Genomic DNA, 23,620 nt, shown 5'->3' on the forward strand with positions numbered 1-23,620 from the left:
GAGAATTCTCGCGGTTAACGAACGCAGCCTGACTGCAAATTTGTAAGCCAATCTGGCGATTCGACCCGCACTGCTGCCGTTCTTGAACACCATTCCAACATGCTCTGCTGAGAGTCGAGATGTTACCATGGCCTGCTCGATCACCAGATACGTCTCCAATCGAGCACATACGGGACGTCCTTGGAGGACAACTCCAGCGTCATCCAAAACTAGCGTTGACCGTCCCTGTACTGACCGAGCAAGTACAACAGGCTTGGAACTCCATCACACAACTGATATCCCGCACCTGTACAACACAATGCATGCACCTTTGCACGTTTTCATTCAACAGTCCGGTGGTTGCACCGTTTATTAATGTACCAGCATATCACATGTGCATTGACTTATCTCCCGCTAACATTAACCTGTGGTCTTACAATGTTAATCACTTAAATATGTTCCCTCAACAAATGTGCTCCCGAATTCTCACTACTCTACGTTAAATGCTTTTTGATGTTGTGATTTTCTTACTTCAGTGTAGTTTGCTCAGAAGTGGTGTGCCTTAATACTTGGAAAATGAGCACTGCCATTGGCATTGGGGAATCGGCTGGCATATGTCTCACTTTGGAAAGAAGCAACAACAGCTGCAGTATAATCGCGTCAACAAGCACACCATATAACACAGTGTCACCGTAGCTTCGATCCTCCTGGCTTCTATTTCTAGCCACGAACAGTATGTTGCTGCACCTGAGTCACTTGGGGCTGGCTTGAACCAACTGGTGTCAAACAAGTCGTCAACATTATTTGCACATTCACCCAGTCAGATGCATAGCGCTGTTACGCGTACAGTACAGCCAGTTATTTTTTACAGAGAGTAACATCTGTGATGATTTAATATTGTCAAAGATCGGAACTAGTTTTACGAGCAGCACATTCGTTTCTTTTGATTTATACATTTCTATAGTAGTAATCAATCCCTCATAAGTGAAACTTGGATTTTGTTTTCTAACTTTACATTGGGCCGTAATATAGAGGGACCTGTAGTGCAGTTTATCGTTCTGTATGTCACTAAACTTTCTTTCCTTGGTTCTGATATTTCAGACATGGATATTGCAGGAGAACTTATAGTGCACGATTTCCGCCTTAGTGCCTAAATACTGTGTTCAGAGGATATTCGTTATATCAGCGGATCGTGTAGAATTGTTTCAAGCCTAAATGACTTATAGTGTATTGGAAGCTAAATCTTTTCCATTCGAGCAGGTCAAGCGATATTTTACGAGGAAAAACTGACATGTTTTCGCTGTATGCAAAGTATTGCACCATGGTTCTGCTTTGTATCGTCGATGAAAACTTTGACGCCGCAAGTCTATGGCAGATAACAGAACAATAGTGAACGTGTAACAAAAAAGACTGACGTGACTTCCTTTGTTCGTAGGAAAAACATGAAATAACATGTATTTTACTATCTGCTGTACTTAGTTTGGGGTATATATCCTTCTATTACTCACATGATCAACATCGTTAAAAATACTGTGGCTAAGGCTAACAAGAATGGAACAGAGATCAGTATCGAAATCAAGCAGAGACAGCACTTCCGCCCTTCGCTGTAGCAAATACTTATACATGGAATTATTACAATGAAGAAGGAGAACCCGGTCCTGTGTGAATGTGTCTGTCTTTAATGGCACAAAGAACTTGTCACTCCGCGTTTGAACTACCCCTTAGATGACAGAAACAAGGAAAGGATGAGGGTCATTGTTTCGTTGTAATGACGCATGTTAATAAAATAATGACTTCATTTGCTTAGAAATCTTGACAATTTTACTATTTTCACACCTATACAATTTTCGTACATATTATACGTATTTACTTCTGCATCAGTTTCTTCAAGGCTTCTCGATATTCTTTGGCGACATCTCCGTATTTTGTGTGAGAACTTTCCACACGCGAAAGCCATTGCATAACATTAGGCTGCTTCGTAGCATCAACTCCACTGTTTGGCCGAATCTGAAAAAGAGATACCGACATCAGACATTAAATATTGCCGAAAATAATCTTATGGGTCATATAAATTAGCTAATTTTTATTTCTCTGTTTTCATGCGTTGTATCTAATGGTGTCAGTACACCTTCGCAGATGATTTAGCTCAACGAATTTCAACATAATACTCCAGAGTCTCTGTTAAGATTTACAATGTTGGGAAAGTAACGGTAAGAAGAGCTACATATGATGTAATACATTGCCTGATGAGACATAAATTATCTTTTACTAGATTAGCGCATGTTGCTTCGCTCGATGTATGGTCTGCACAGCAGTTTTGTTTCTTCTTTTTTTTATTTTCTGTAATCGAACTTACGTATTGTTTACAGAGAGCAACATCTAAACTTTGCACGCTAATTAAGGCCACTGGAGCATTGTCTTTTCCGAATATACTTCCAACGAAAACGAGATTCTCGCAGCTGGAGTCGAAGGTCTTTGTCAGTCCAGCCTTCTGACTTCTTATGGTGATATTGCCATAGAAACTTTCATCCCCTATCACATATTTCATCAGAAGCCAAACCCCAATTTTTGTAGATTTAGCTGGTAACGAAATATTTTCATAAATAGTTTCATCCCCATTTCACCAGCCTTAGAGACCGAATTTCCAAAAAAACAAACACCTTTTTGTTTCTAACTCAGATGCAAAATATAAAATTTTAGAAATCTTTCATACGGAAATATTTCCATAAAAATTTGTATCCCCTCTTTTATCCCCTGAGGGGGTAACATATTTTCTATTACTAACCGAGATATCAAAAATCAATGTTAATAAATATAGCTTTAATAAGAATTTAATAGTCCTTTAATAGTGATTTATTTAAAAACACTTGCACCCACTATTTGACCCCAAAGGGGCTAAATTCCAAAAATGCTGAAACATTTATTTCTTTAATTCTAACTGAGAAACCAAATACCAATTTTCGTAGATCTAGATTAAAAATTCCCTTAATAGAGTCACATTTTCAAAATCTTTTCGTTCCCTATTTCTTCAGTGCAGAATTTGGAAAAATCCCTTGTTAACGATTCCTGCATACAAGATCAAATTTCAAGATTCTGTCACTAGCTGTTTGCCCTGGGAGGTGATAAGTCAGTCAGTCAGTCAGAATATTTTCCATTGATGTAGAGAGAGTGGTGTGATAATGAAAATAAATATTTAATAGATTTCTCCTATTCTGTATCACAATTAAGAATTTTATGACTCTCTCATATTTTCTTAACTTTCTAATAGTACGTTTGACAGCTTCATGTTACCTCTAATGCTGATAAGCTAATAGCGACGGCGTAATCAGCAATAGTGGCCTTATCTCCGGCCAGCCACTGTTTGCCATCTAGCATTCGGTTCAAAGTTTCCAGACTGTCGTTCGCTTTCTCGATGTTGCTGGGTTCCGCTTGTTTGCCTTGAAATATTGGCATCTGTAAGTAGGAAATTAAATCATTGAAAATGTCAACAACTGCTACGAACTAGTTGGAAGGTGGAATAAAAAATGGTTCAAATGGCTCTGAGCACTATGGGACTTAACTTCTGAGGTCATCAGTCCCCTAGAACTTAGAACTACTTAAACCTAACTAACCTAAGGACATCACACACATCCATGCCCGAGGCAGGATTCGAACCTGCGACCGTAGCGGTCGCGTGGTTCCAGACTGTAACGCCTAGAACCGCTCGGCCACCCCGGACGGAGAAGATGGAAAAGCACAAATCATCAAAGCTACGACTCTATACAGACGAGATAACAAAGTTGTGTCTTGGGCTAAATGCTATGCTCAAGGCTCACTTATCTTCACAGCATTAAATAAACATATGGCACAGTTTAAAATTATCGACTTGGTATACACATCACTTTAAAATACTGAAGTCTACCAAATAATGACTCAATCGATACTAGTTTCACAAAATGTTGGCAGTAATGTGGTGTTTCTTATATAACAATATTATTTATATAAGTTGTGGAACATAATTTGAAAAAGACCATTTATATGTTTAATGAAATGATTTTCATTGCTTTGTACATTCTCATTCCGTTGATCATGCTGATTCTTCCTTTTTTAGAGGTAGTCACCCACACCAAGAAAAACTCCTCCGCTCTCACTGACGAGGTAGTTACTTCTTATACACCATATTTCTTCGGCTACTGTTGCTGATGATTTCTATTCAGTATCTAAGCTCGAACTAGGATCGATACCGTGACCCAGAATGTTTCAATCAGAAGTCATATAAAGCGTTCCCCTCTGTTGCCATAGTGAGCTTCTTTACCATTCTGCTCAATTAGGAAACAAAATCGTCTTCTAGAGTATATATCCGCCTTGTAAAGTGAAACTGAGGTACTCTTCTTCTTATCGACCGTAACATAGAGCACTTAAAAATGAACTATTCCTCAAACGCGCTGTCGTTCTCTTCTTCACCCTAGATAAGGGTGTAAGGATAGTTAACAAATGTGAATTAGTGCATGATGGAAAAGAAACGTCATGCAAAATGTTTAAGTGAAAGGAAGAGAATTTATAAAAATAAAATTAAAATAATTATTCAAGGGTTCTCTTCCATGACAGAATATTAAGAAATTATTGTTAGAAATTTTATGTGCAGTCTCTTATTATTCCTCCGCCAGTGCTATTGGCAGATATTTTTGAAAGATGACACTATATTTGTTATGCAAGTTACATTTCAGTATCCAACTGTTCTTAAAGTGATAGCACCTGGAGTCCTGCTTAAAAGAATGTATTATGTTCAACATATAGTAGAGCCAGCGTTAGGGGCGCTGACTTATAAAAAATATTGGGGACGGGGGGAGGATGTGACCATTCTGGGCGGATTGCCCCGGAAATTTTCTAAATTTTAGATGAAAAATAGCATTTTAGTGTCATACGATCAACATTAGAACCCCGAAAACTGGACACTATTGAGTGAGGAAACTCGACAAGCCTGACACACTTTTTGGTTTTGAAAAAAACAAACAAAACATAAACAGGCACGATATTTTCGTAAAAAGCTAATTTAATTTACAGTAATAATCATGCTTATACACTATTACAAAGCAGTGAATATATAGCTCTGGAAAGACTGAAATTATATTTAAATAAACCCTGAACTATCATTAAAAGAATAAAACATTAAAAAATTGCTGTCGCACAGTAATAGCACTTTGATTAATAAGTGAAATAGCTAATTTAAGCTTACTCTGAATGAGGCTCAGGGTTCATTAAATAAAAGCAGTATCTCAAAGTTAATGCTTTAATACAGTTAATAAAGTATGCCTAATACTTTCAGTCAAAAAGTATGTAAATAACGAGTTTTAATTTAGTCTTACACCATAAAAATATTTAAGTAGTTGAAAATAACTAATACAGTACCAAACTAGTACTAATATTTCGAAATTGGGAAGGTAACATTATGTATGTGTTTAATTCTCTATTTTATGAAGATTTTTAATATTGCTCTAAATGCCACTTTTAGGGCTAGAGTGTCTTTAGGAAAGTGCAAATGTCGACCATATGACTGGATTACTGAATATAAAGTCGTTGATGACTGACCGCATATCCAATTCGTCCAAAACATCTCGGCAGGCATGAAGAACAGCCAAATAGTTCAATATGTCTCATTGTTGATCGGAGATATGAGTTCAGACATCTAAGGGAGCTAAATGACCATTCTGCTGTTGCTGTCGTGATTGGAGCTACTTGGAGAAGCTTAATGCACTTCACTACTTCACGTAGTATTTCTCCAACTGCAGGCTTTTGAGTAATGTACTTTCTTACATCATGCATGTTTTTTAAGACCAGTTTTTTTAATTAGCGATATCGGATAACATATTCAAGTGTAAGTGCAGTCTTTCAATGTCTAGGTCATTTTCGAAGAACTCAGTTGATTTTTCCAAATTTGTCTCAACTCTGTTTACTAAAAGCAATCACTCTTGTTGAACTGCAATGACCTGTGTGAGTCCAGTTGAAGCAAACCGTTTAGTAATGCAAGATGGCACAATTTCACAAACTTCAATTAAATAGCTTTGTAGTATTCCTTTGGGGTTTTGAAAGTGTGTAGTGAGCTGGCTTCGTTCGTTTCATACTTCTTTGGTATACTTCGTTTTCGAGGAAGCGAAGGATCATCAACTTGGAAGGTGTTTCTTTTATACCCAATTCCCAAAAGTGTTCAAAACTATACCGCCTTCCATTCAATGTGCAAATCAAGCCCTCATATATTTTTTACAGATCAGCAACACATGAGGGCATTGCATTTTTTCATTGGCATCCTCTACTGCGTTCATTGCATGGCAATAAAGATGTAAACCGAAATAAGTCTTGAATTGTAACATTGATTCAAGGTAGCCTGCCTCTCTTTTGTCCTTTGCAGAAAATGTTTAAAAAAACTCTAAAAGTTCTTCAAAGTTTTTCAATTTTCTCAAGACACTAGGAGCTTGCATAGTCCCTCGAGTCGGGCAATGGAATGGTGGACCAGCTTGGTCGTTGGCGCTCTCACAGCGTATGCTTCTGAAAAGTCCCATTCTTTTGTTGGATTCCCTTACGGTGTTTCTTACGTCCTTCGCTAAAGCTATAATATCCCTCATAGACGTAAGATGGCGGAGACTGTTTACAACTGCCAAGTCTAAGCTGTGAGCAGTGCAGAGCACATAACGTGCATTTGGTTGTATATCCAAAACTAACTTTTTTAGTCCTTTGACATTCCTCTCATACTCGAGGCACCATTATAGCACTTGACAAATCAACACAAGGAAAAACGGAAAAACGTGTTTTAAAATACTAAACAGTGTTTGTGATTCAGTGTTGGGGGTCTCGTATAAACCAACGAAGTCTTTGTTGATGATTAAGGAATCATCGACAGTACGAATACAAAATGACAGTTGTTTGTGAATCGAAGAATCACTTGTTTCGTCAACCATAATAGAAAAATGTTCAGTCTTCTTGACTGAAGCCAATACCTTTCTCAAGAAGGACTTTCCTAGTAGATCAATGATCTTGATTTGAATATCGTGGGACGTCCACTTATACCGCGAACGCCCTAACCAATCTTTAAACTTAGGTATGTCATTCTTTTGGAGTTCCAACCATTGAAAAAATATTTGAGTTTACATCTTCGTGCTCTCTAATTACTATTCCCTGTCAGCACAGAAATTCGACAGTAGTAAAAATTGTCTCAAGGGCTAATGGGCCATTCTTTATATCACTATCTAACTGTTCATTCAATTGGGAGGTCACACTTTGGTTAGTGATAGAATTTAGTTTCAGAACAACTTCTTTATGTGTACACATATCTTCATGAAGACGGAATTTTTCCAAAGCCTTTTCTCTACGGAAGTAAATGCATCTTCGTTTTTTGAAGAAAATTATAATAGATTTTTAGCATCTGCCTCTTTGCAGGTTTTACAAAAAACATTTTCGGTAAATGCTTCTTATTCTAGTAATGTATATTTGATCAACCAAGACTACTGAAATGATATTCCCTTACCAGATTGTCCAGGTTTCAGCTGTGAACGGTTCTCGCCTGAAGACGACAAAGCAATTAACGACACAATAATCGTTGGAGATTGACTTGCAGTATCATCAACTTCCAAGCGCGCCTTTTTGGTAACAAATTTATCCACTACAAACTTAATTGACAATACACTAAGAGACTAAAGTAAACGAATAAAATATAGTCACATAAAATAGTCCACTAGATACTAAAGTTGGAACACCAAACACGTCTGCAGAATGCACTGAACGAAACTATCCACACTGAATGACTGCGACAGCAGGGTGGGCTTTATATAGCCGCGGCGTCGTAATGTCTCAAAGCGTCAAGGCGACGAATAGAGAAGGGTGAACCGACAGAGGTACTCAAGGTACCCTCCGCCACACACCGTCAGGTGGCTTGCGGAGTATGGATGTAGATGTAGATGTAGACGGGAGGCGGAGGGTTCCAGGCGCTTTCTGCCCTAGTCCTTTTGAAGTCGCTGTGGCCGCAGCACTGGTCCGGCACCGCCAGACTTTACCCGTAGATTCACGCACCGGGACAAATTTTAAGTGTGCCCGCAGCACCATAACACTGTCATGATTCACACTATTTGTTTTCAGTTAATCTGTTTACTACCGTAATAATTATTTGTTTCAAGTCATTACGGAATGTATTTTAAAAGGTAACTATCGTCAAACAAGGAAAATAAAAAAGTCCAACATAATTTTGTGATTTTACAAAGCATAATATAAATAATAATTTTCTGAAATTATTGAGGGGCTCCACCTACACCCCACTCCCCCCCCCCCACCCCCGACAAACGAATTTTTGAGGGAGATCGGGCCTCCTCAGGCCCCATGTAGTCGGCGCCTGTGCTTGCAATGAATGCTTCATATAGATCCATGCTACACCGACCTTTTTGGGTATCTTTGGACAAATCCCTGCAACTGCAACTTGTTGTTGTCAGAAGTTGTTGTAGTGGTCCTTTATTCTGCATTCCTGCGATATGAAGACTTGTCTTCACATGCTGTCCTATATGAAATTGTTGTTGGTAATGTTTCCTAAACTAAGACATAATATACAGCTCTGATGCTTGTAGCCAATACCGAAATGCGAATGTTTTCCGGAGTTGTGGCCCAATTATTCGTAGATATTTGACAGATATGGGGTGCCTAGGATTGCTCATTATTAGCGACTGATATTTTAAGACTATGATTTGAGGATTTGTTCACCGACATAACTCATTTCTAGACAGCAATTTTTAATGTAATCCCGAGCACGGTTACTATCGTCTTAATGCCGAGAATTAGAGACTTACAGTTAGTGGCAACTGAAAGCCCGTGTTCCTTTGCCTTTCCTTCTGTACAAAATACAAAGGGTGAGGAGTCACTGATACTTGCAGAATCCAAAGACTCGTACGTCGTCGGACGTGATCAAGGACATTCCGAATATAAACGTCCTGATACCCAATCGTGTGCTGAAGAACCTAGTGTGCAAGCGAGCTGGTTGGTATCTTCAAGCGAAGATTGGTGAGTGAAGTGACTTCTCATTCTAACACTATGTGGATATCACGACGAGTAACCGTAAATGACGCAAACCTTATAGGCATAAACCCTAATATCAAAGAGTGTTGTACTAATTTCCTCGCAAGCAGAAATAATTAAGCACAAAGTAAAACCAGAACGAAAATGTGAACCATATCATATAGAATCTAAAAAGGCTGCAGTTTCTGACAGAGGCAAAGCGTGTCTGTGTGTGTGTGTGTGTGTGTGTGTGTGTGTGTGTGTGAAGTTAATAAAGAGAATCCATTTTTAGGAAGATTAATGACATAATACTTACGAAAACATTCACCATTCTATGGTACAAGTCTTGATCAAAAAATAACCTCTGGTCGACGAGAACACGTTTGTTTATATCCTTCGGGTAGAGAGAGTCATCCTTCGCATACTTCGAGACGAGGTACATGGCAATCGCGCGGCTGTCAACAAGGCAGCAAAATATTAGTGACATACAAGCTCAGACATATCACTGTACATTCTAACACATTGTGAGATAGTTTAATATGGATTTGTGGAAACCTACTGAGAGCTTCAACTGAAACGTTTTCTGATGGGCTTTCTGAAGGCCCAGATTGTAGTGAAAATTGTTTCTGCAGGAAACTTTGGCTTGGTAGTAGAGTACGATTACGGAAAATGCTGCAACAGCTACAATGCCATCATGATAGTAGACAATATTGCAACCAACTAATACAGATAAATGTACTGCGGCCATTGGATCATTACATGCCTCACTAGGAAACCAGCAGTGGCGTCACACAATAAAACTATTTCAATGTTACATTTACTTAGTTTCCGGTAATTGATCTACTGGTTGCGCCACTTTACTTCCTAAATTATTCACGATGTCCAAGCTCTAACTAATGACACTGTAACAATTTCGTTAATATAATCAAAATGTTATAACCACGCTCCTACAGATTGTTTTCCCTATGAAATTAGCACATGGAATTCATTGTCATCGTAACATGTGTACCGCCATGTACACAATTACACATGTGTACACGTTAAATGTTCAGCGCAACTTTAATTTACTTAAATTTAATTTAATGTTAACATTTAACATACGTGGTAACTCCTTGTTTCTTTATTTGTTTCAGGTGAAATGGAGTTTTTTTTTATTTGGTGAAGTAGAACGAAACCAAAATTAAGATATGAGTTTATTTAATTTATTATCACTTATCTTTCTATCTAGTGCATAGTGTATTTTGCTTATGATGCTTTCATTTTTGAGAACTTGGAAAAAACGTACTAAGCTTATTGCTAGGTTTTCAGGATTATTAAAACCAAAGGGCTAGTACCTAGTGCACCAGTTCTCCGATAAAGGGTTCATTTTATCATATTATAGTAAGTGAATGTAATTTACTCTCCGATCGTCAGATAAATGTCGCGATTTCTTAACAGCCACGCGGGATTACTTGAAAATTTCTTATCAGACTGAATAAAGACTCTGTCTCTAACATCGCTATTGGAATGTAAATAATATCTCAACATAGTTTGAAATTCTGCATTACTTTTCATCCACGTCTGTTTCGTTTCCATAACGGTGTTTAAGGTGTTTCTGCATGTGGATCAGTCATTAGCTAATGGTGAGTAGAGATCTAATGCATACTTGTAACTCATAATGAATGCTTACCTTTCACTAATGTACAGGCCATTGTCTTCCAGTATAGGAACTGTATGTTGGGGATTTTTCTGAAAAGATCGAGAAAACATAACACATCAAAAACGTTGTTCAGTGTTAGTGTTTGTAGTATCTAAAACAATAAAGAGAGGGAAATTTGAACTAAGAAAGTTAGAAGTCAGTTTAGTTATTCGTATAATATCCATATTACTAATGACTTCAAAATATGAAAACAGGTCGAATGTTTCATTATAAAAATAACTACTGCCTATTTTCGTGTACATTCCAAAAGCGTGACTTTCATTAATGATGAGAATGTTATTATGACATGTGGACGCTACCATATGTACTTCTTTGCACATATTTCGATGATTTGCTACAATGCGTGGATACATCAAAGATGAACGAAATTAAAGGTAACAAACAGTCTTGTTCAGAAGAAAGTTGTACTTCGATGCAGGCGTTGAACATGCAGTCATTTGTGTGGGATTCGCAGTGGTGTTGCACTAACTGCTACCTTTTACAGCATTTAATGACGTCCTTATAATCGGAGTTTGGTGTGTACCACATTTCATATCCATATGAACATACGCGATAAGTCTTTCATGGGCAGCAGCTGATTGGCATGCCGTACACAGCTAGATGTCAGTGAAGTCACTGCTGTCAGGATCAAATGGTGTCTTCAGTAACGTGTGTGCCTCGGTTGTCATCGGCTAACTGGGACTGTAACATGAAACTTATGTCTTACTGAGCAACAATTGCCTCGACAGTTCACTGGCAGTGAACAACAAAAATTCAAGCAAGAGCCATATTCCCGCTATAGATTGATCACCTCATTGTTTGCTTACCTGCTAATTACTGCTGTTGTCAATCATCAACACTGGACGTTAGAACATGAGAAATGAATGCTAGAAAAATTAATTACTAGTTGGTACATGGTGATGGTGAGTTACAAGTTAAGTCAGAGTGACCGACGTCTCGGAGGTCTTAGTTCGAGAACTGTTTAAATAGGACCAAATGTGAATCGAGATGTTTCTTTCCTAGAGTAAGGCAATTGTGTGTTTTATATTTCAAATTGTTATTCGTTATTTCTTTTTTCTTGTGTAATGTTTGAAAAGATATTATGCGGTGCCAACACTGCAGACTTGCCATCAGTAATGTTGAACGAGAGGGACGATTATTACCACTCTATCTGGACAGTTCCTCGTATATGCAAAGGTAGTGCTTGTGAGGCCAGAGAATACTTTCAATTGTTCCTACTAACTTCTTAGTCCACAAAGTGAGCATGCTAGGGAAAAATAAGAGGTTTGTAGAGAACGGTAATAGAGTCCTGAAAATGTCCCACAAATTTTCGACAACGATAGTTTGCGGCAGTTAAAGAGAAATGAGTATTTGGATGGACTCCACGCGATTATCTAAAATGAGCTTGTATAATTTCTTAAATTTAACTACAATTTTTCAAGATTTCTTTCTTTTGTTCATGTGCATGGAGAGCTGATAGTGACTCTGATCAAATTTCTAACGATGAAAGCACGAAGTTTTCAGGTAATGAATTTCAATGGTTAGCGTAAATTACTCTTCGACAGTATGATTGTACAGAGAAGTCGATGTAACTCATTTGAACCTGTAATGTCGAACATTATCAATGCTGTTATATACATAACTGGAATTAGTGAAAGAGGCAGATTAGGTTTCAAATGATGCCTCTGATGAATAATGCGTAATATTGTGAATAAACTTTTACCGTTCGGATGGAAGCAGTGCAATATATGATTCCCGGTTTTGGAGAGGTACAGCGATATTCAGAACTATCGTTACAAAACATCTCACTATTTAGATTAACACTGCAACTACTCCATCAAGATCAAAATACGTACTGACATATCAGTTTACCAGATATCAAGTACTTACTACGTTCCCTGCAGAAACTGTTAATACCATCAGTCAAAACACGGGCATGACTAGCAGAAACTGGCCGTAATGCAGGCTGAATACGAACGCCATTCACAAAATTTTGCAGACGGTTCAGGGACGCTTTCTGCTAATTTTGTTATAAGGATCCCGTGGTATCCGATGGAACCTTACGGAACAATAATTTAATTAATAATTATACGGCTTGTTACCCAAATTACCTTTATCTCAGTGAAAACCGAGAGGTTTTCAGTAAGTAACGCAACGCATTTCTTTCTCGGCCAATTTCGATTGCAGATTTTGAGTTTGTTGCGGGACATCGTGGAATATTCATGCTTCAGCCACTACAGTACCATGACGTTCCGATAGTGGATGCACTATGCGTTGGCCTTCGGAATGCCGCCTATAGCGGAGGTGCGTTCCAGGCAGACAGCTGTCATTGAGTTTCGTTTGGTGCAAAACCAGAGCGTGGCAGATATTCATCGGTACTTGCAGAATATTTGTGGAAACCCGGGAGTGAACAACAGCACGGTGAGTCGTTGGGCGAGGCGAATGTCATTATCGCAAGGTCGTGCAAACTTGTGCGACCTCTCGCGTGCCGGTCGGTCGCACGCAGCTGTGACTCATCCAATGCTGGAACGTGGTCGACGGATCGCAACCAAACACCTCGCTGCCCAGCTAGACACCCCTGTTGGTAGTGCTGACGCACTCGACCGCCAGCTGGTGTTCTCGAAGTGTGTACCACTGTACCCACTAGAGATGGGCAAACTGAAACACGTAAATGTTTCGAAACAAATGAAACAGTACAATGTAATATTTCGATACGGTGTTTCGAAACAGTGAAACAGTTTATTTTGTAATCTAATAAATCTACACATTTTATCATCTTGAATGTCTACTGTATAAGTATGTCCATATAAACACAAATGAGGTGCGAGAGCGCTAATCATATCGCAGAAAGTATGAAACTATCACTTAGGCGTCTTGGCAGTTTCGTATTTCCTGCAGCAAATGCGCTGCTTTTGTGTCATGTGACTTTCATCCTTTTCAATTGGCTGAGGAAAGCCTTAGGTGAAGACAGAAGAACCACCACGAACGGAACTGGAGGTGGGAGCAAACTGCAGAAACAACAGATATGCTACTGGGATTCCCACACTCCATTAGTATGGCCAATATACCCATCCTGCTAATTTCCATGCACACAAAGGGAATCATTGTGGATAATAGACACAGTGACTATAGACTCACAAATAACGCCAAATAATTCGAATAAATAACAAAATATAACAGAAAAAAATTTGTGTTTCAAGGTGTTTCGAACCGTTACTATGAATTTACGATGCTTCCCGTTCACCATTACACTATCAGTGATGCGTCAAACAGATTGCTTGCAATTATACCTACATCAAATTTATAAACATGTCTAATAACTGGCACTCTACGCCTGTTTTTATTTAAAATGTTGTAGTCTTACTTGCGTTTCTTAATATGATTACTGTACATGAACAGAGAAGCGTATGTTATAAAGAAAGTGTAATTTGACTGAATGATTTTCACATATTTATTATTTTGAATGCAAATAGTATGCGTTGTTTTATTGTTTGGTTAGTGTTTATAAAGCAGATGTTACGCCATTTCGGAATAGGACAGTCAGCTAGAAACGAAGCTTTATTTTCGGATATCTTGAGCTTCATGCTATTGCTTGTCAAAAGATTTCGACACTCTTGAAAGTGTTTCATGAAGTGGTATGTTGTGTTTCAGTACCTGTGCCGAGCCCGAGTATCGTCCGGCACAGAGCGGAATGAAACATCACTGTTTCGATACAATTAGTCCGTTCCAGGCGCAGGTGGACTGAAACAGTCTTATTTTGAAACAACGATACAGTTTCTGTGTCTGGCTCGAGATCCGAGACAAGGGCGGAATGAAACACCACTGTTTCGAAACAGTGAACCATAGCCGTTCCGAAACACTGAAACAGTTCCAGGTATCGATAAACTGTATCGAAACATAGAAACAGTGGCCAAGTCTAGTACCCACTGCGTACCTCGCCACCTAACAGAAAACTATATGGAGCACGAAGGACCATCTGTGTGGAACTTCTAAGGTGCCTCTTACGTGATGTGGCGAAATAAATAAAAAAAACATTTGATTTTATTGTGTTTTTTAACTTTATAATTTTTGAAAGACTTTTCTACGGATTGTATTGACCGGCTTGAATGCGGACAAATACAGTGCTGCGTGAAATATGCCTGTAATATAATTTACCATTCCGATTAATTACATTTTGAATTCTACGTCATTGTTGATTTAATCAGAGTTCTCACCTTAGACGTAGAATTAGTCCTTCTGCCACAATATTAATTTATCAGTCGCCATCGAAGTTCTTCTCTTTGTTGACCGTGTGTATCTTCCTAAGTCGGCATCGGTTCACTTCACGAAGACGGTGGAAACCAGGGAATACAATGCTACGTTGCTTTAAATAATTTTCGTAACACTTCGATACTTCTCACTATTTTTTTATTCACAAGACAATAAGACTTGCTCTGCTCGTCGCACAAACCATAATTACTAACTACATGGCTGCCTTTCCGCACAGTCCAAAAATCACGTCCATCCTCCACGAGGCAACAATCGAAAGTGTCCCTTAGCTCCTTGGAGTATGAAACAAAAGAGAATCCAATGTGAACTTTACAAAGATTATAATATACATGCCTCTCAATTTATCTTTGGCGCAGCTTTTAAGATATTGTATGTCTCTGCGTCGGAATGTGTCATTACAACTGCCCCCCTACTGTATACTGTCACTAGAAAATTTTATTTGATTGACAGGATACAGTAGTCGACCTTGCAATTGATAGGTTTGGGGTTCTTTTATGTACAAACTTCATTTCTATTGTCTCATTTTCATGGCACTGTGAATTCTTTGGTATTACTGAGTGTGTGTCAGTTTTTGGTATACTTATGCTAATATTTACAAACCTTAATCCTAATATACAAAGTTTTGGTTAATATTGAGAAAACATCATGTGGTAAAGTTTGTACAATAAAATATACAATGAATACAACGTTATTTACAAATGTTTCCTTCCTCATCAGAGGTGAGAATTAAGTCCTTGTATTACCTTCTGTATTTATTCTGGGGCGACGAGCTTTGTTCGCTAGACCCAGTGTTGAACATGGGCGGGTGATACGCGCGCCTGATTGTTTGGTCGTCCGTTAGCTGGCGACGTTGGTTGAATGCACGCGCCAGTGCACTGAATATACACCGACGTGCGGGTACCGTCGAGACTTCCGAACCTCAGTATGCGTGTGCTTTTTGCAGTTCCTTCCAGTACTTAGACTGGATACGACGAGGTACATTGAAATATGTGCCCCGAAGAACACAGCACACTATGTGCGAGGTGGAGGACGATCCCGTCGATGCAGCAGCAGGTAAGAAGCGTACCATGTCAAACTTGTTTGGCACTATCCTTTCCTATTGTGACGCCATGGGTCGTTTGACGATACTAGCTTCAATTTTTCGATGTCCCTTGTTTAGGCTCGCTGACACTTGCAACGTAGCACTACTTTGCACAATTTCAATTTCTACACACACCACTTTAACCGCGAGTATTGCGATCGAAACTTTCTTTTCACTACACTTTTTTCTTCGTATTAACCCCTTTTACCTATTGTACCGAGATTCATTCCCCTCAATACTTCTGGTCAATGTACATAAATATTCACAAATTTGTAAGTCACGGGATTTGGCATGAAATACAAAGTACATCACATACAATGGAATAACATAAAACACATACAATACATTAGTTACATTAATTACAGGAAAAAACTATCGACTAAAATTGAAAAAAGTTTTGACCACTCATAGTGGCTTCTTCGTCTTGGATTTTACTGACACACACACCCTTTTCCATTAATCAGTTAGAAGGAACAAGTCCTTTGTTTTCTTTCTTGAACTCGAGTGTAAGTTAAGGTTTACCTTCGTTACGTATTCTTCATACGCAACGACATGCATCAGCATGCAGAGAATACACCTGTAGCCGCTCCACTGAAGCTTGGGAAGGGAATTTTCTACCTTCTACTTAGGGTAATGGCAACGACTACGTGTATGCTACGGTTTTTACCTATAAAATATGAAAATGCACGAAATAATAATTTATATGTAGCATAACCCTAATATGTACAGTGTTTTGTGCTTAAGCACGTTCTGGTGTGCTTGTAAATCGTTACCTCTAATAAAATTTCCTACACTAACATGGACATATAAACATACAATCTTGAAGTTCAGGGTGTAGCTACTATTAATATGTACAGTGTTTCATAATAGCAGCACGCCCTTGTGTGCGTGTATCATTTTCAATTTAAGTACGCTTATAGGCGTCTTGTGTTATCATGCGAGAAAAAATAGACATTTTAATGCATCGGTTGTCATGAAAATCTATGTACACGAATAATCAGACTTGCATAGCTTCAGTGCAGCATGAAATTCTGTATGACGTTCTTTTTTTTTTCACAGTTTATTTTATAGACGATTCCTTTGCTTACAGGTCGTCGATCACACTACTTACCTGTTTCTCGTACAGCGGCGATATCATTTTCATTCTTTGTGACTGTAAATCGTGAAATGTATGGAAGATATAGTTTTGACGTGATTTATCATTTCATGTTTCAAGTGTGTAAAGTAATCCATACCTTCCTTCTGCATACATGAGTGAAGAATCGCTAATGTTGCACTTTGTATCAGGTTTTTCGCATTTTCTCGTAAACTCGTAGAGTCTTACGGTTTTAATTAAGTTGGTTCTTGACGTTAGGTATACCTGTTTATACGAAGTTGTCTTAGAGTTTAATTTTCCTTATACACTTCTACGTTGTTTAAGTTCCGTACATGTACAGAGCTTCTTTCGCCTTTCACACATTCATATATACGTTTATACACACAAAAAAATATCTACCACTAAATATACACATTGCTGGTGGGGCCCTTTTTCGGTACCCTGCACCATTCCTTCAATATTCCAAAATAATTCAGGGTGTGCTGAGCATCGTCCCTTCATACTAATAATACTTACAACTAAATATTTCTTCCTACATACATAACTGCCTTACGGTCCATTAATGCGCAATCATTCCATATTTTCCTCCTTTACACTTTAGCCTTCGTACATGTAACCTCGTGTATAGCTTATATATTCTACAAAGTTGTTTGCTGAGTGCTTTAGGTGTTTCCTAACGTTAATGTGTTTCAAATCCTAGGTATTTGCTTTGAGAGCGATTCAGTTCATTACTCACGCTGCATAGATCTGTTTATTATTTTCCTATTTTAAAGCTTGTGTCATTCTTTTCCTTAGTCACAAAAATTCACACGTTTACCTTGTTGTTCATTCTGAAAATCGCTAGCTACTGTGTAATGTAAATGTATGCGTTATCTCTTTGCTTTCCTCTTTGCTGCTTTTTCCCTATATGTAATGGTGTGTTGTTCTCGTGTACATAGCCTTTCTTCCGGTTATCTATCTGCATTATTTATTTATTTTTTTTTCTATTTTCTTTCTCCTTCCGTACAAGCTAAGATTTTACTCAATATAATATAATATTAGAATACCGTCCATGACCAGTATGTCCTTGTATGTTCACTTTTATTACGTAATACCAGCTTATAATTAAATTTTCTAAGCTACTATTTACAAGACTTGAGTATCCTTTTCTTTCTTGTTTTTGAATGGCTCTCGTCACTGTGTCTCATAGTAAGCATGGTCTCAAAATTTTTAAACGTTTCGCGCATGCGCGCTTGTGTACCATGACTGGACTGCAGGCGCGGAGAAAACTCTGCATTGTTGGTGAACATTATTCCTGATAGCCGCCATCGTGTAATATGAGTCACGTTTCGTCTGGACTCGACCGCGCATGCGCCTTCGCGCTTTGTATACACTCAGCTGATCGGACAGGGAAGGGGGAAGATTTCTCCCCGGCTCGCTGCCTACAGCGCGGCCAATGACCTCGTCTTGACATGCAGCTATCGCGTGCTCATCAGCTGAGCGTTGAATTGCAACTTCTACGCGTGGCTTGTTGCTCGTCTCAAGCGAACAAACCCTGGCCTTCGCGTTAATTTGTCTTCGTTCCTCTCTCTTAAATAACTGAGTTAGACTACAAAAGTACCGTATGGTTTATTTTATAGCGTTAAGACTCACAGTAACACATGTTTCATTAGGTGTAGTTGACTATGCGTTTTTTAGCTGGCATATGCCCCCAGATGATTACTAGTTTCGATGTTTACTTTATGCTGCCGGAAAACTTCCATACCTAAAATACAATTGACGATTAACTTGTCAACGATTAAGAATGTACAGTTTATCGTGACATCGCTAATGGTAACAGGTATTTGCGTCTGCCACTTAATACTTTTTGACTTGTTACCTACAGCTGTCAAGATTTTACAATTTTCCATTGGCAACACTGGTACTTTTAATGCTTTCGAAACTTCTTTGAATAAACTGTTAGAAATAATATTCGTAGATGCGCCTGTATCTAAAATTACGTTGGTAATTATAGTTCCTATCTTTGCTGTTATTACAGCCTGCACGAGGTCACTTACCTTGTCCGGTGCTTTCTTCTCTTCTTCACATAGATCATCTTCTACGGTCGCATCCTGATCATATCTTAAAAATAATTGTCTAAGATGTAATGTGTGCTTGTTTGTGCCCCCTGTTGTCAAATCGGTCGGCCGGTGGGGGCTCATTACGACCGATTGTTGTTTACCGGGGGAGGCAACGGCGTTGCTTCAGTACTGTCCGTTACCTCTACAAAGTGTACTGAGTGGTTATTCTGTCGCCAATTAGGTTCCAGACCGCTGCGTGCAACATTTTCTTGCGACCGGCCGTCGCTATTCCTCCTTGGTCTGTCATTCCTATTACTGTAACTATTGTAATTTTCATTTGTGTGCCGCCTTTCATCACGCGGGCCTGACCAATCATTCACATGATTTCTATCATTTCCATACCGGCGTGGACCGTAATCTGTACTATACCTTCGGTCTTCACGTCTCTGTGGCGCCGAATTCCTCCGATTCCCGTAATTCCAGGTTCCATTATTTGGCCTTGTCGCATACGGATGCCAACTGTGTGGGTTTTGTCCACTGCCTTTAAAATGATATCCGTTACCGTTGTTTTGATTGGTTCCGGAATATTCATTCCGATTACTTGTGCTCGGCTCTTCTTCGTATATTAGATCAATTGAGTCAAGCACGGAAAGAAAGTATTCAAGGTCGTTCTCCGGTATGGTTACCACTTTTTCGCGTAAGTTCGCGGGTAGTCTGTTTTTCAGAATTTTGAGAACGTCTACGTGCGGTATTGGATTGTTCCAATAGCGCGTCTTATTCAAGTACTTTTCGAAATACTTTCTCAACCCGCCGTTTTTTAGGTTGAACGGTTGCGGGTTGAATACCTCACGTCGCAGTCTTTCTTGGACCCCAGCAGACCAATATTTCTCCAAGAAAGCCCGTTCAAATTGTTCGTAGGTGACGCACTGTTCAGCCATGTCTGTGGCCCACAAAAGTGCGTCGCCTTGTGTGAAGCCTACTACATATCTAATCTTCTGTGCCTCAGTCCAGTTTCTTGGTAAGACATTTTTAAATGCTCTTACAAATACGACTGGATGAGTTTTTCTGGATTCTGTGGAGAAAACTGGAAACTGTCTATGTTTCAACAGGCTCTCATCGACTAGAATCGTCGAGATGCAAGGCGACACGCCTACTGCCTGTTGCAGCACCGCGTTTGGCGAATAGCCATTGTTTGCCTGTGCCGGTGCGTGCACATACGCCGGACAGGGCGCGTGATGTTCTGCGTTATTGACATCGTAATCTGGCACGGGTGAATAAGTGTCGCGCTGCCTGCTGCTTGACGTAGGCAAATCATTTGAAACATTCAGTCTACCAGCAATTTCCTTGCGTATTCTATCCTCGGCTACTTTGATTTCATTACCTAATTTTTCAAAAAGTTTTGTTTCCCGGTCAGTTATTGATTCATTTACATTACCGTTTTCTAAAGTTTCATTTATTTTGATAATGTCCGCCTTGATACGTCGAGTCTCCTGTTTCAGAAAACCGACTTCTTCGTTAACTTTATTAACTTGGTCAGGTATTTCTTCACATGCGGACTGTACTCTTGTTAAATTTAATTGAATAGCCTGTACGTTTTCATGTATTTCTTTTTGTACGGTTTGTGTTTGATTGTGTGTTTCTACTATTTCTGACAGTTCCTGTTCCTGTTTGTTTGTAAGATCTGACAATTTCTTTTCTAAGTCATTTGACAATACATTGTATACACTATTGACGGTTTTGATGACTTTGTCTTCGATCTTTTGATCGATTTCATTGGTGAGTTTATTTAAGCGTTGATCGAAATGTCTGTGCATGTTCGCCAGTTTTGTGTTCGTTGTGTTGTGGCTGACTTCTAGATTCGCCAGTTTTGTGTTCGTTGTGTTGTGGCTGATCTTTAAATCAGATAATTGCTCGCTCACGTTTGACATCAGACTATATAATGCCTCAAGCGTAACTGACGAAGCTTGTGTGTTTGTATTTATGCCATTATTTGTAGCCATTGTTTCTCTACCACGATCTGATTGAATCGAAACCGGGCTAGGTTCACTGGTTTCACGCGAAATATTTTCATCTGATCTGGTAATCGATGCTTCATCGACTGTGCACAAGGTTTCATTTGCAAGTGGTTCATTATTGTTAATCCCTGTGGAGTGCAATTGAATCGTATTTACTTCTACATTATGTTGTGCGGAAAAACTAATTGCGTCATCATTTACGTCACTATTGTCAGAATCGGTGGCGTGTCCATGAACATTTGTCAAATTAAAGTTCTCCGATTCCATTGTGGAGATATTATTTTTATCTGTACTTTACTGTTAATCTAAATCTTTAAATTCTCTCGCAGTTTAATTAATAAAAATATCTCGCGATTGTTATTTGTTGCGCGTCGGAAATTTACAAGATGGCGCACTACGTCTTCTAATTCTGCGATTGTTGAACATAAAAAGTAATTATCAAAGTGTAATTGTGTGTTGCCACAAACACTACCAGGATTTTAATATGGAAAGGAAAAGGTTCTGCTTTAAGTGGAGCTAAGCCAAGGTGCAGCCACTGCATGCGTTTGCGCTTTCCTACCTTAATTCCGGCTGAGCTGCGTCACTCACGATTACGTTAGTTTTGTAAATCCTTGTCCTTGTTCCTTCTGGTTATTGTGCCATCCGTTTATACAGTTAACATTGTTTCACCTTATTCATCATTTTCCATGTGCGTCATGTAACAGAGAAACAGTAATTAGTACAAGTACATTTGTAGCACAACAATCAAGTACTTACTCTTTGTTCCACCAGCACTGTCCCTGTCAGCGGTCGCCAGTGTGGCGAAATAAATAAAAAAACATTTGATTTAATTGTGTTTTTTAACTTTATAATTTTTGAAAGACTTTTCTACGGATTGTATTGACCGGCTTGAATGCGGACAAATACAGTGCTGCGTGAAATATGCCTGTAATATAATTTACCATTCCGATTAATTACATTTTGAATTCTACGTCATTGTTGATTTAATCAGAGTTCTCACCTTAGACGTAGAATTAGTCCTTCTGCCACAATATTAATTTATCAGTCGCCATCGAAGTTCTTCTCTTTGTTGACCGTGTGTATCTTCCTAAGTCGGCATCGGTTCACTTCACGAAGACGGTGGAAACCAGGGAATACAATGCTACGTTGCTTTAAATAATTTTCGTAACACTTCGATACTTCTCACTATTTTTTTTATTCACAAGACAATAAGACTTGCTCTGCTCGTCGCACAAACCATAATTACTAACTACATGGCTGCCTTTCCGCACAGTCCAAAAATCACGTCCATCCTCCACGAGGCAACAATCGAAAGTGTCCCTTAGCTCCTTGGAGTATGAAACAAAAGAGAATCCAATGTGAACTTTACAAAGATTATAATATACATGCCTCTCAATTTATCTTTGGCGCAGCTTTTAAGATATTGTATGTCTCTGCGTCGGAATGTGTCATTACAGTGAGGAAGACATTTTTACCAGTTTCAATAAATTATTGTCTCTCATTGTTCACGATAGGAAGTGCTGTAGTCCGTAGCCGGCCATGAATCGGAGAGCATCTCCCACGCTGGCTGGCTAGGTGACGAAGCGACCATATGTCGCGCGTAGTGGGGTGGGGTCGGTGCTGGACCGTAGCAATAAGCGTTAGCCTGGGAAATATACATGGCGGGAAGTATCGCCATCTTGGCGCCAAAGTCGCCGATTTTGTTTATTTACATTTAATAATTAAAGTCATTTATGACAACATGCATAGTAGGAGGAGCCTCTGGATGTTTAAAACTATTTATCATAATTTTGCCTCGTCAAAATTCACACCCGTTCATTAACAAATGCATATCTTAGTAAGCACGAATTTGATCGGAAATCCACGAACTATGACGAAAGTAGTAAGAGATACGTACTGTGCGCCATAGTCGGCAGTCGGCGTTAACACCTCTTCCTGTTTTGTTCGGTGGTAGCCATGCTCTCGGTTATTGATCTAATAGGAATAAAAGTAATATTACGGCATTCTGAATGTTAATTTCGAGGAAATAGATACCCCAAAGTTGATCGACAGCAATTTCAGATACTTAGCTTTCACCGACAGAGACATCCAGTGCGCCAATGAAGAATCTGCAGGGGACGACATTTACGAGAGCTGCACCGCGCATAGGTAGGAGGAAATCCGATGACACGACCCACCAAGGCGGATCAAAGAAGGTCCCACTTACACTCGCAAATTCCGGGTGGAAATGCTGACCAGTCATACTGTACGTCACATATATCACCCTCTACGGACTCGCGGGTAAGCTGAGTAATAGCAGTGTCAGTTTAGAAGCGAGGGGATCTTGCAAACTGCTTGCCCCTTACTAGGCTGATAGTGACACTTTTTGTCGGAAATCGTCATAGGAACATGGGTTCGCCATGTCCAATCGGAAAGAAAACGGCAACCCATGGAGTGGCGCCACACCATATCCCG

General features: G+C 39.1%; 1 protein-coding gene across 1 annotated transcript in view; it reads right to left on the reverse strand.

The window, feature by feature from the left end:
- Positions 1-1,845: 1,845 nt before the first annotated feature.
- The window catches only part of LOC126161586 (glutathione S-transferase D5-like), a 29,065-nt gene continuing 7,290 nt past the window's right edge, over positions 1,846-23,620 (reverse strand). The window contains exons 2-5 of the mRNA XM_049917532.1: positions 10,658-10,716; positions 9,305-9,443; positions 3,271-3,432; positions 1,846-1,986 (exon numbers count right to left, since the gene is read on the reverse strand). Of these exons, the coding sequence (XP_049773489.1) occupies positions 1,846-1,986; positions 3,271-3,432; positions 9,305-9,443; positions 10,658-10,716 (501 nt within the window). The remainder of the gene's footprint in view (positions 1,987-3,270; positions 3,433-9,304; positions 9,444-10,657; positions 10,717-23,620) is intronic.

The sequence above is a fragment of the Schistocerca cancellata genome, chromosome 2, assembly GCF_023864275.1.
Source record: "Schistocerca cancellata isolate TAMUIC-IGC-003103 chromosome 2, iqSchCanc2.1, whole genome shotgun sequence".
Lineage (NCBI taxonomy): Eukaryota > Metazoa > Arthropoda > Insecta > Orthoptera > Acrididae > Schistocerca > Schistocerca cancellata.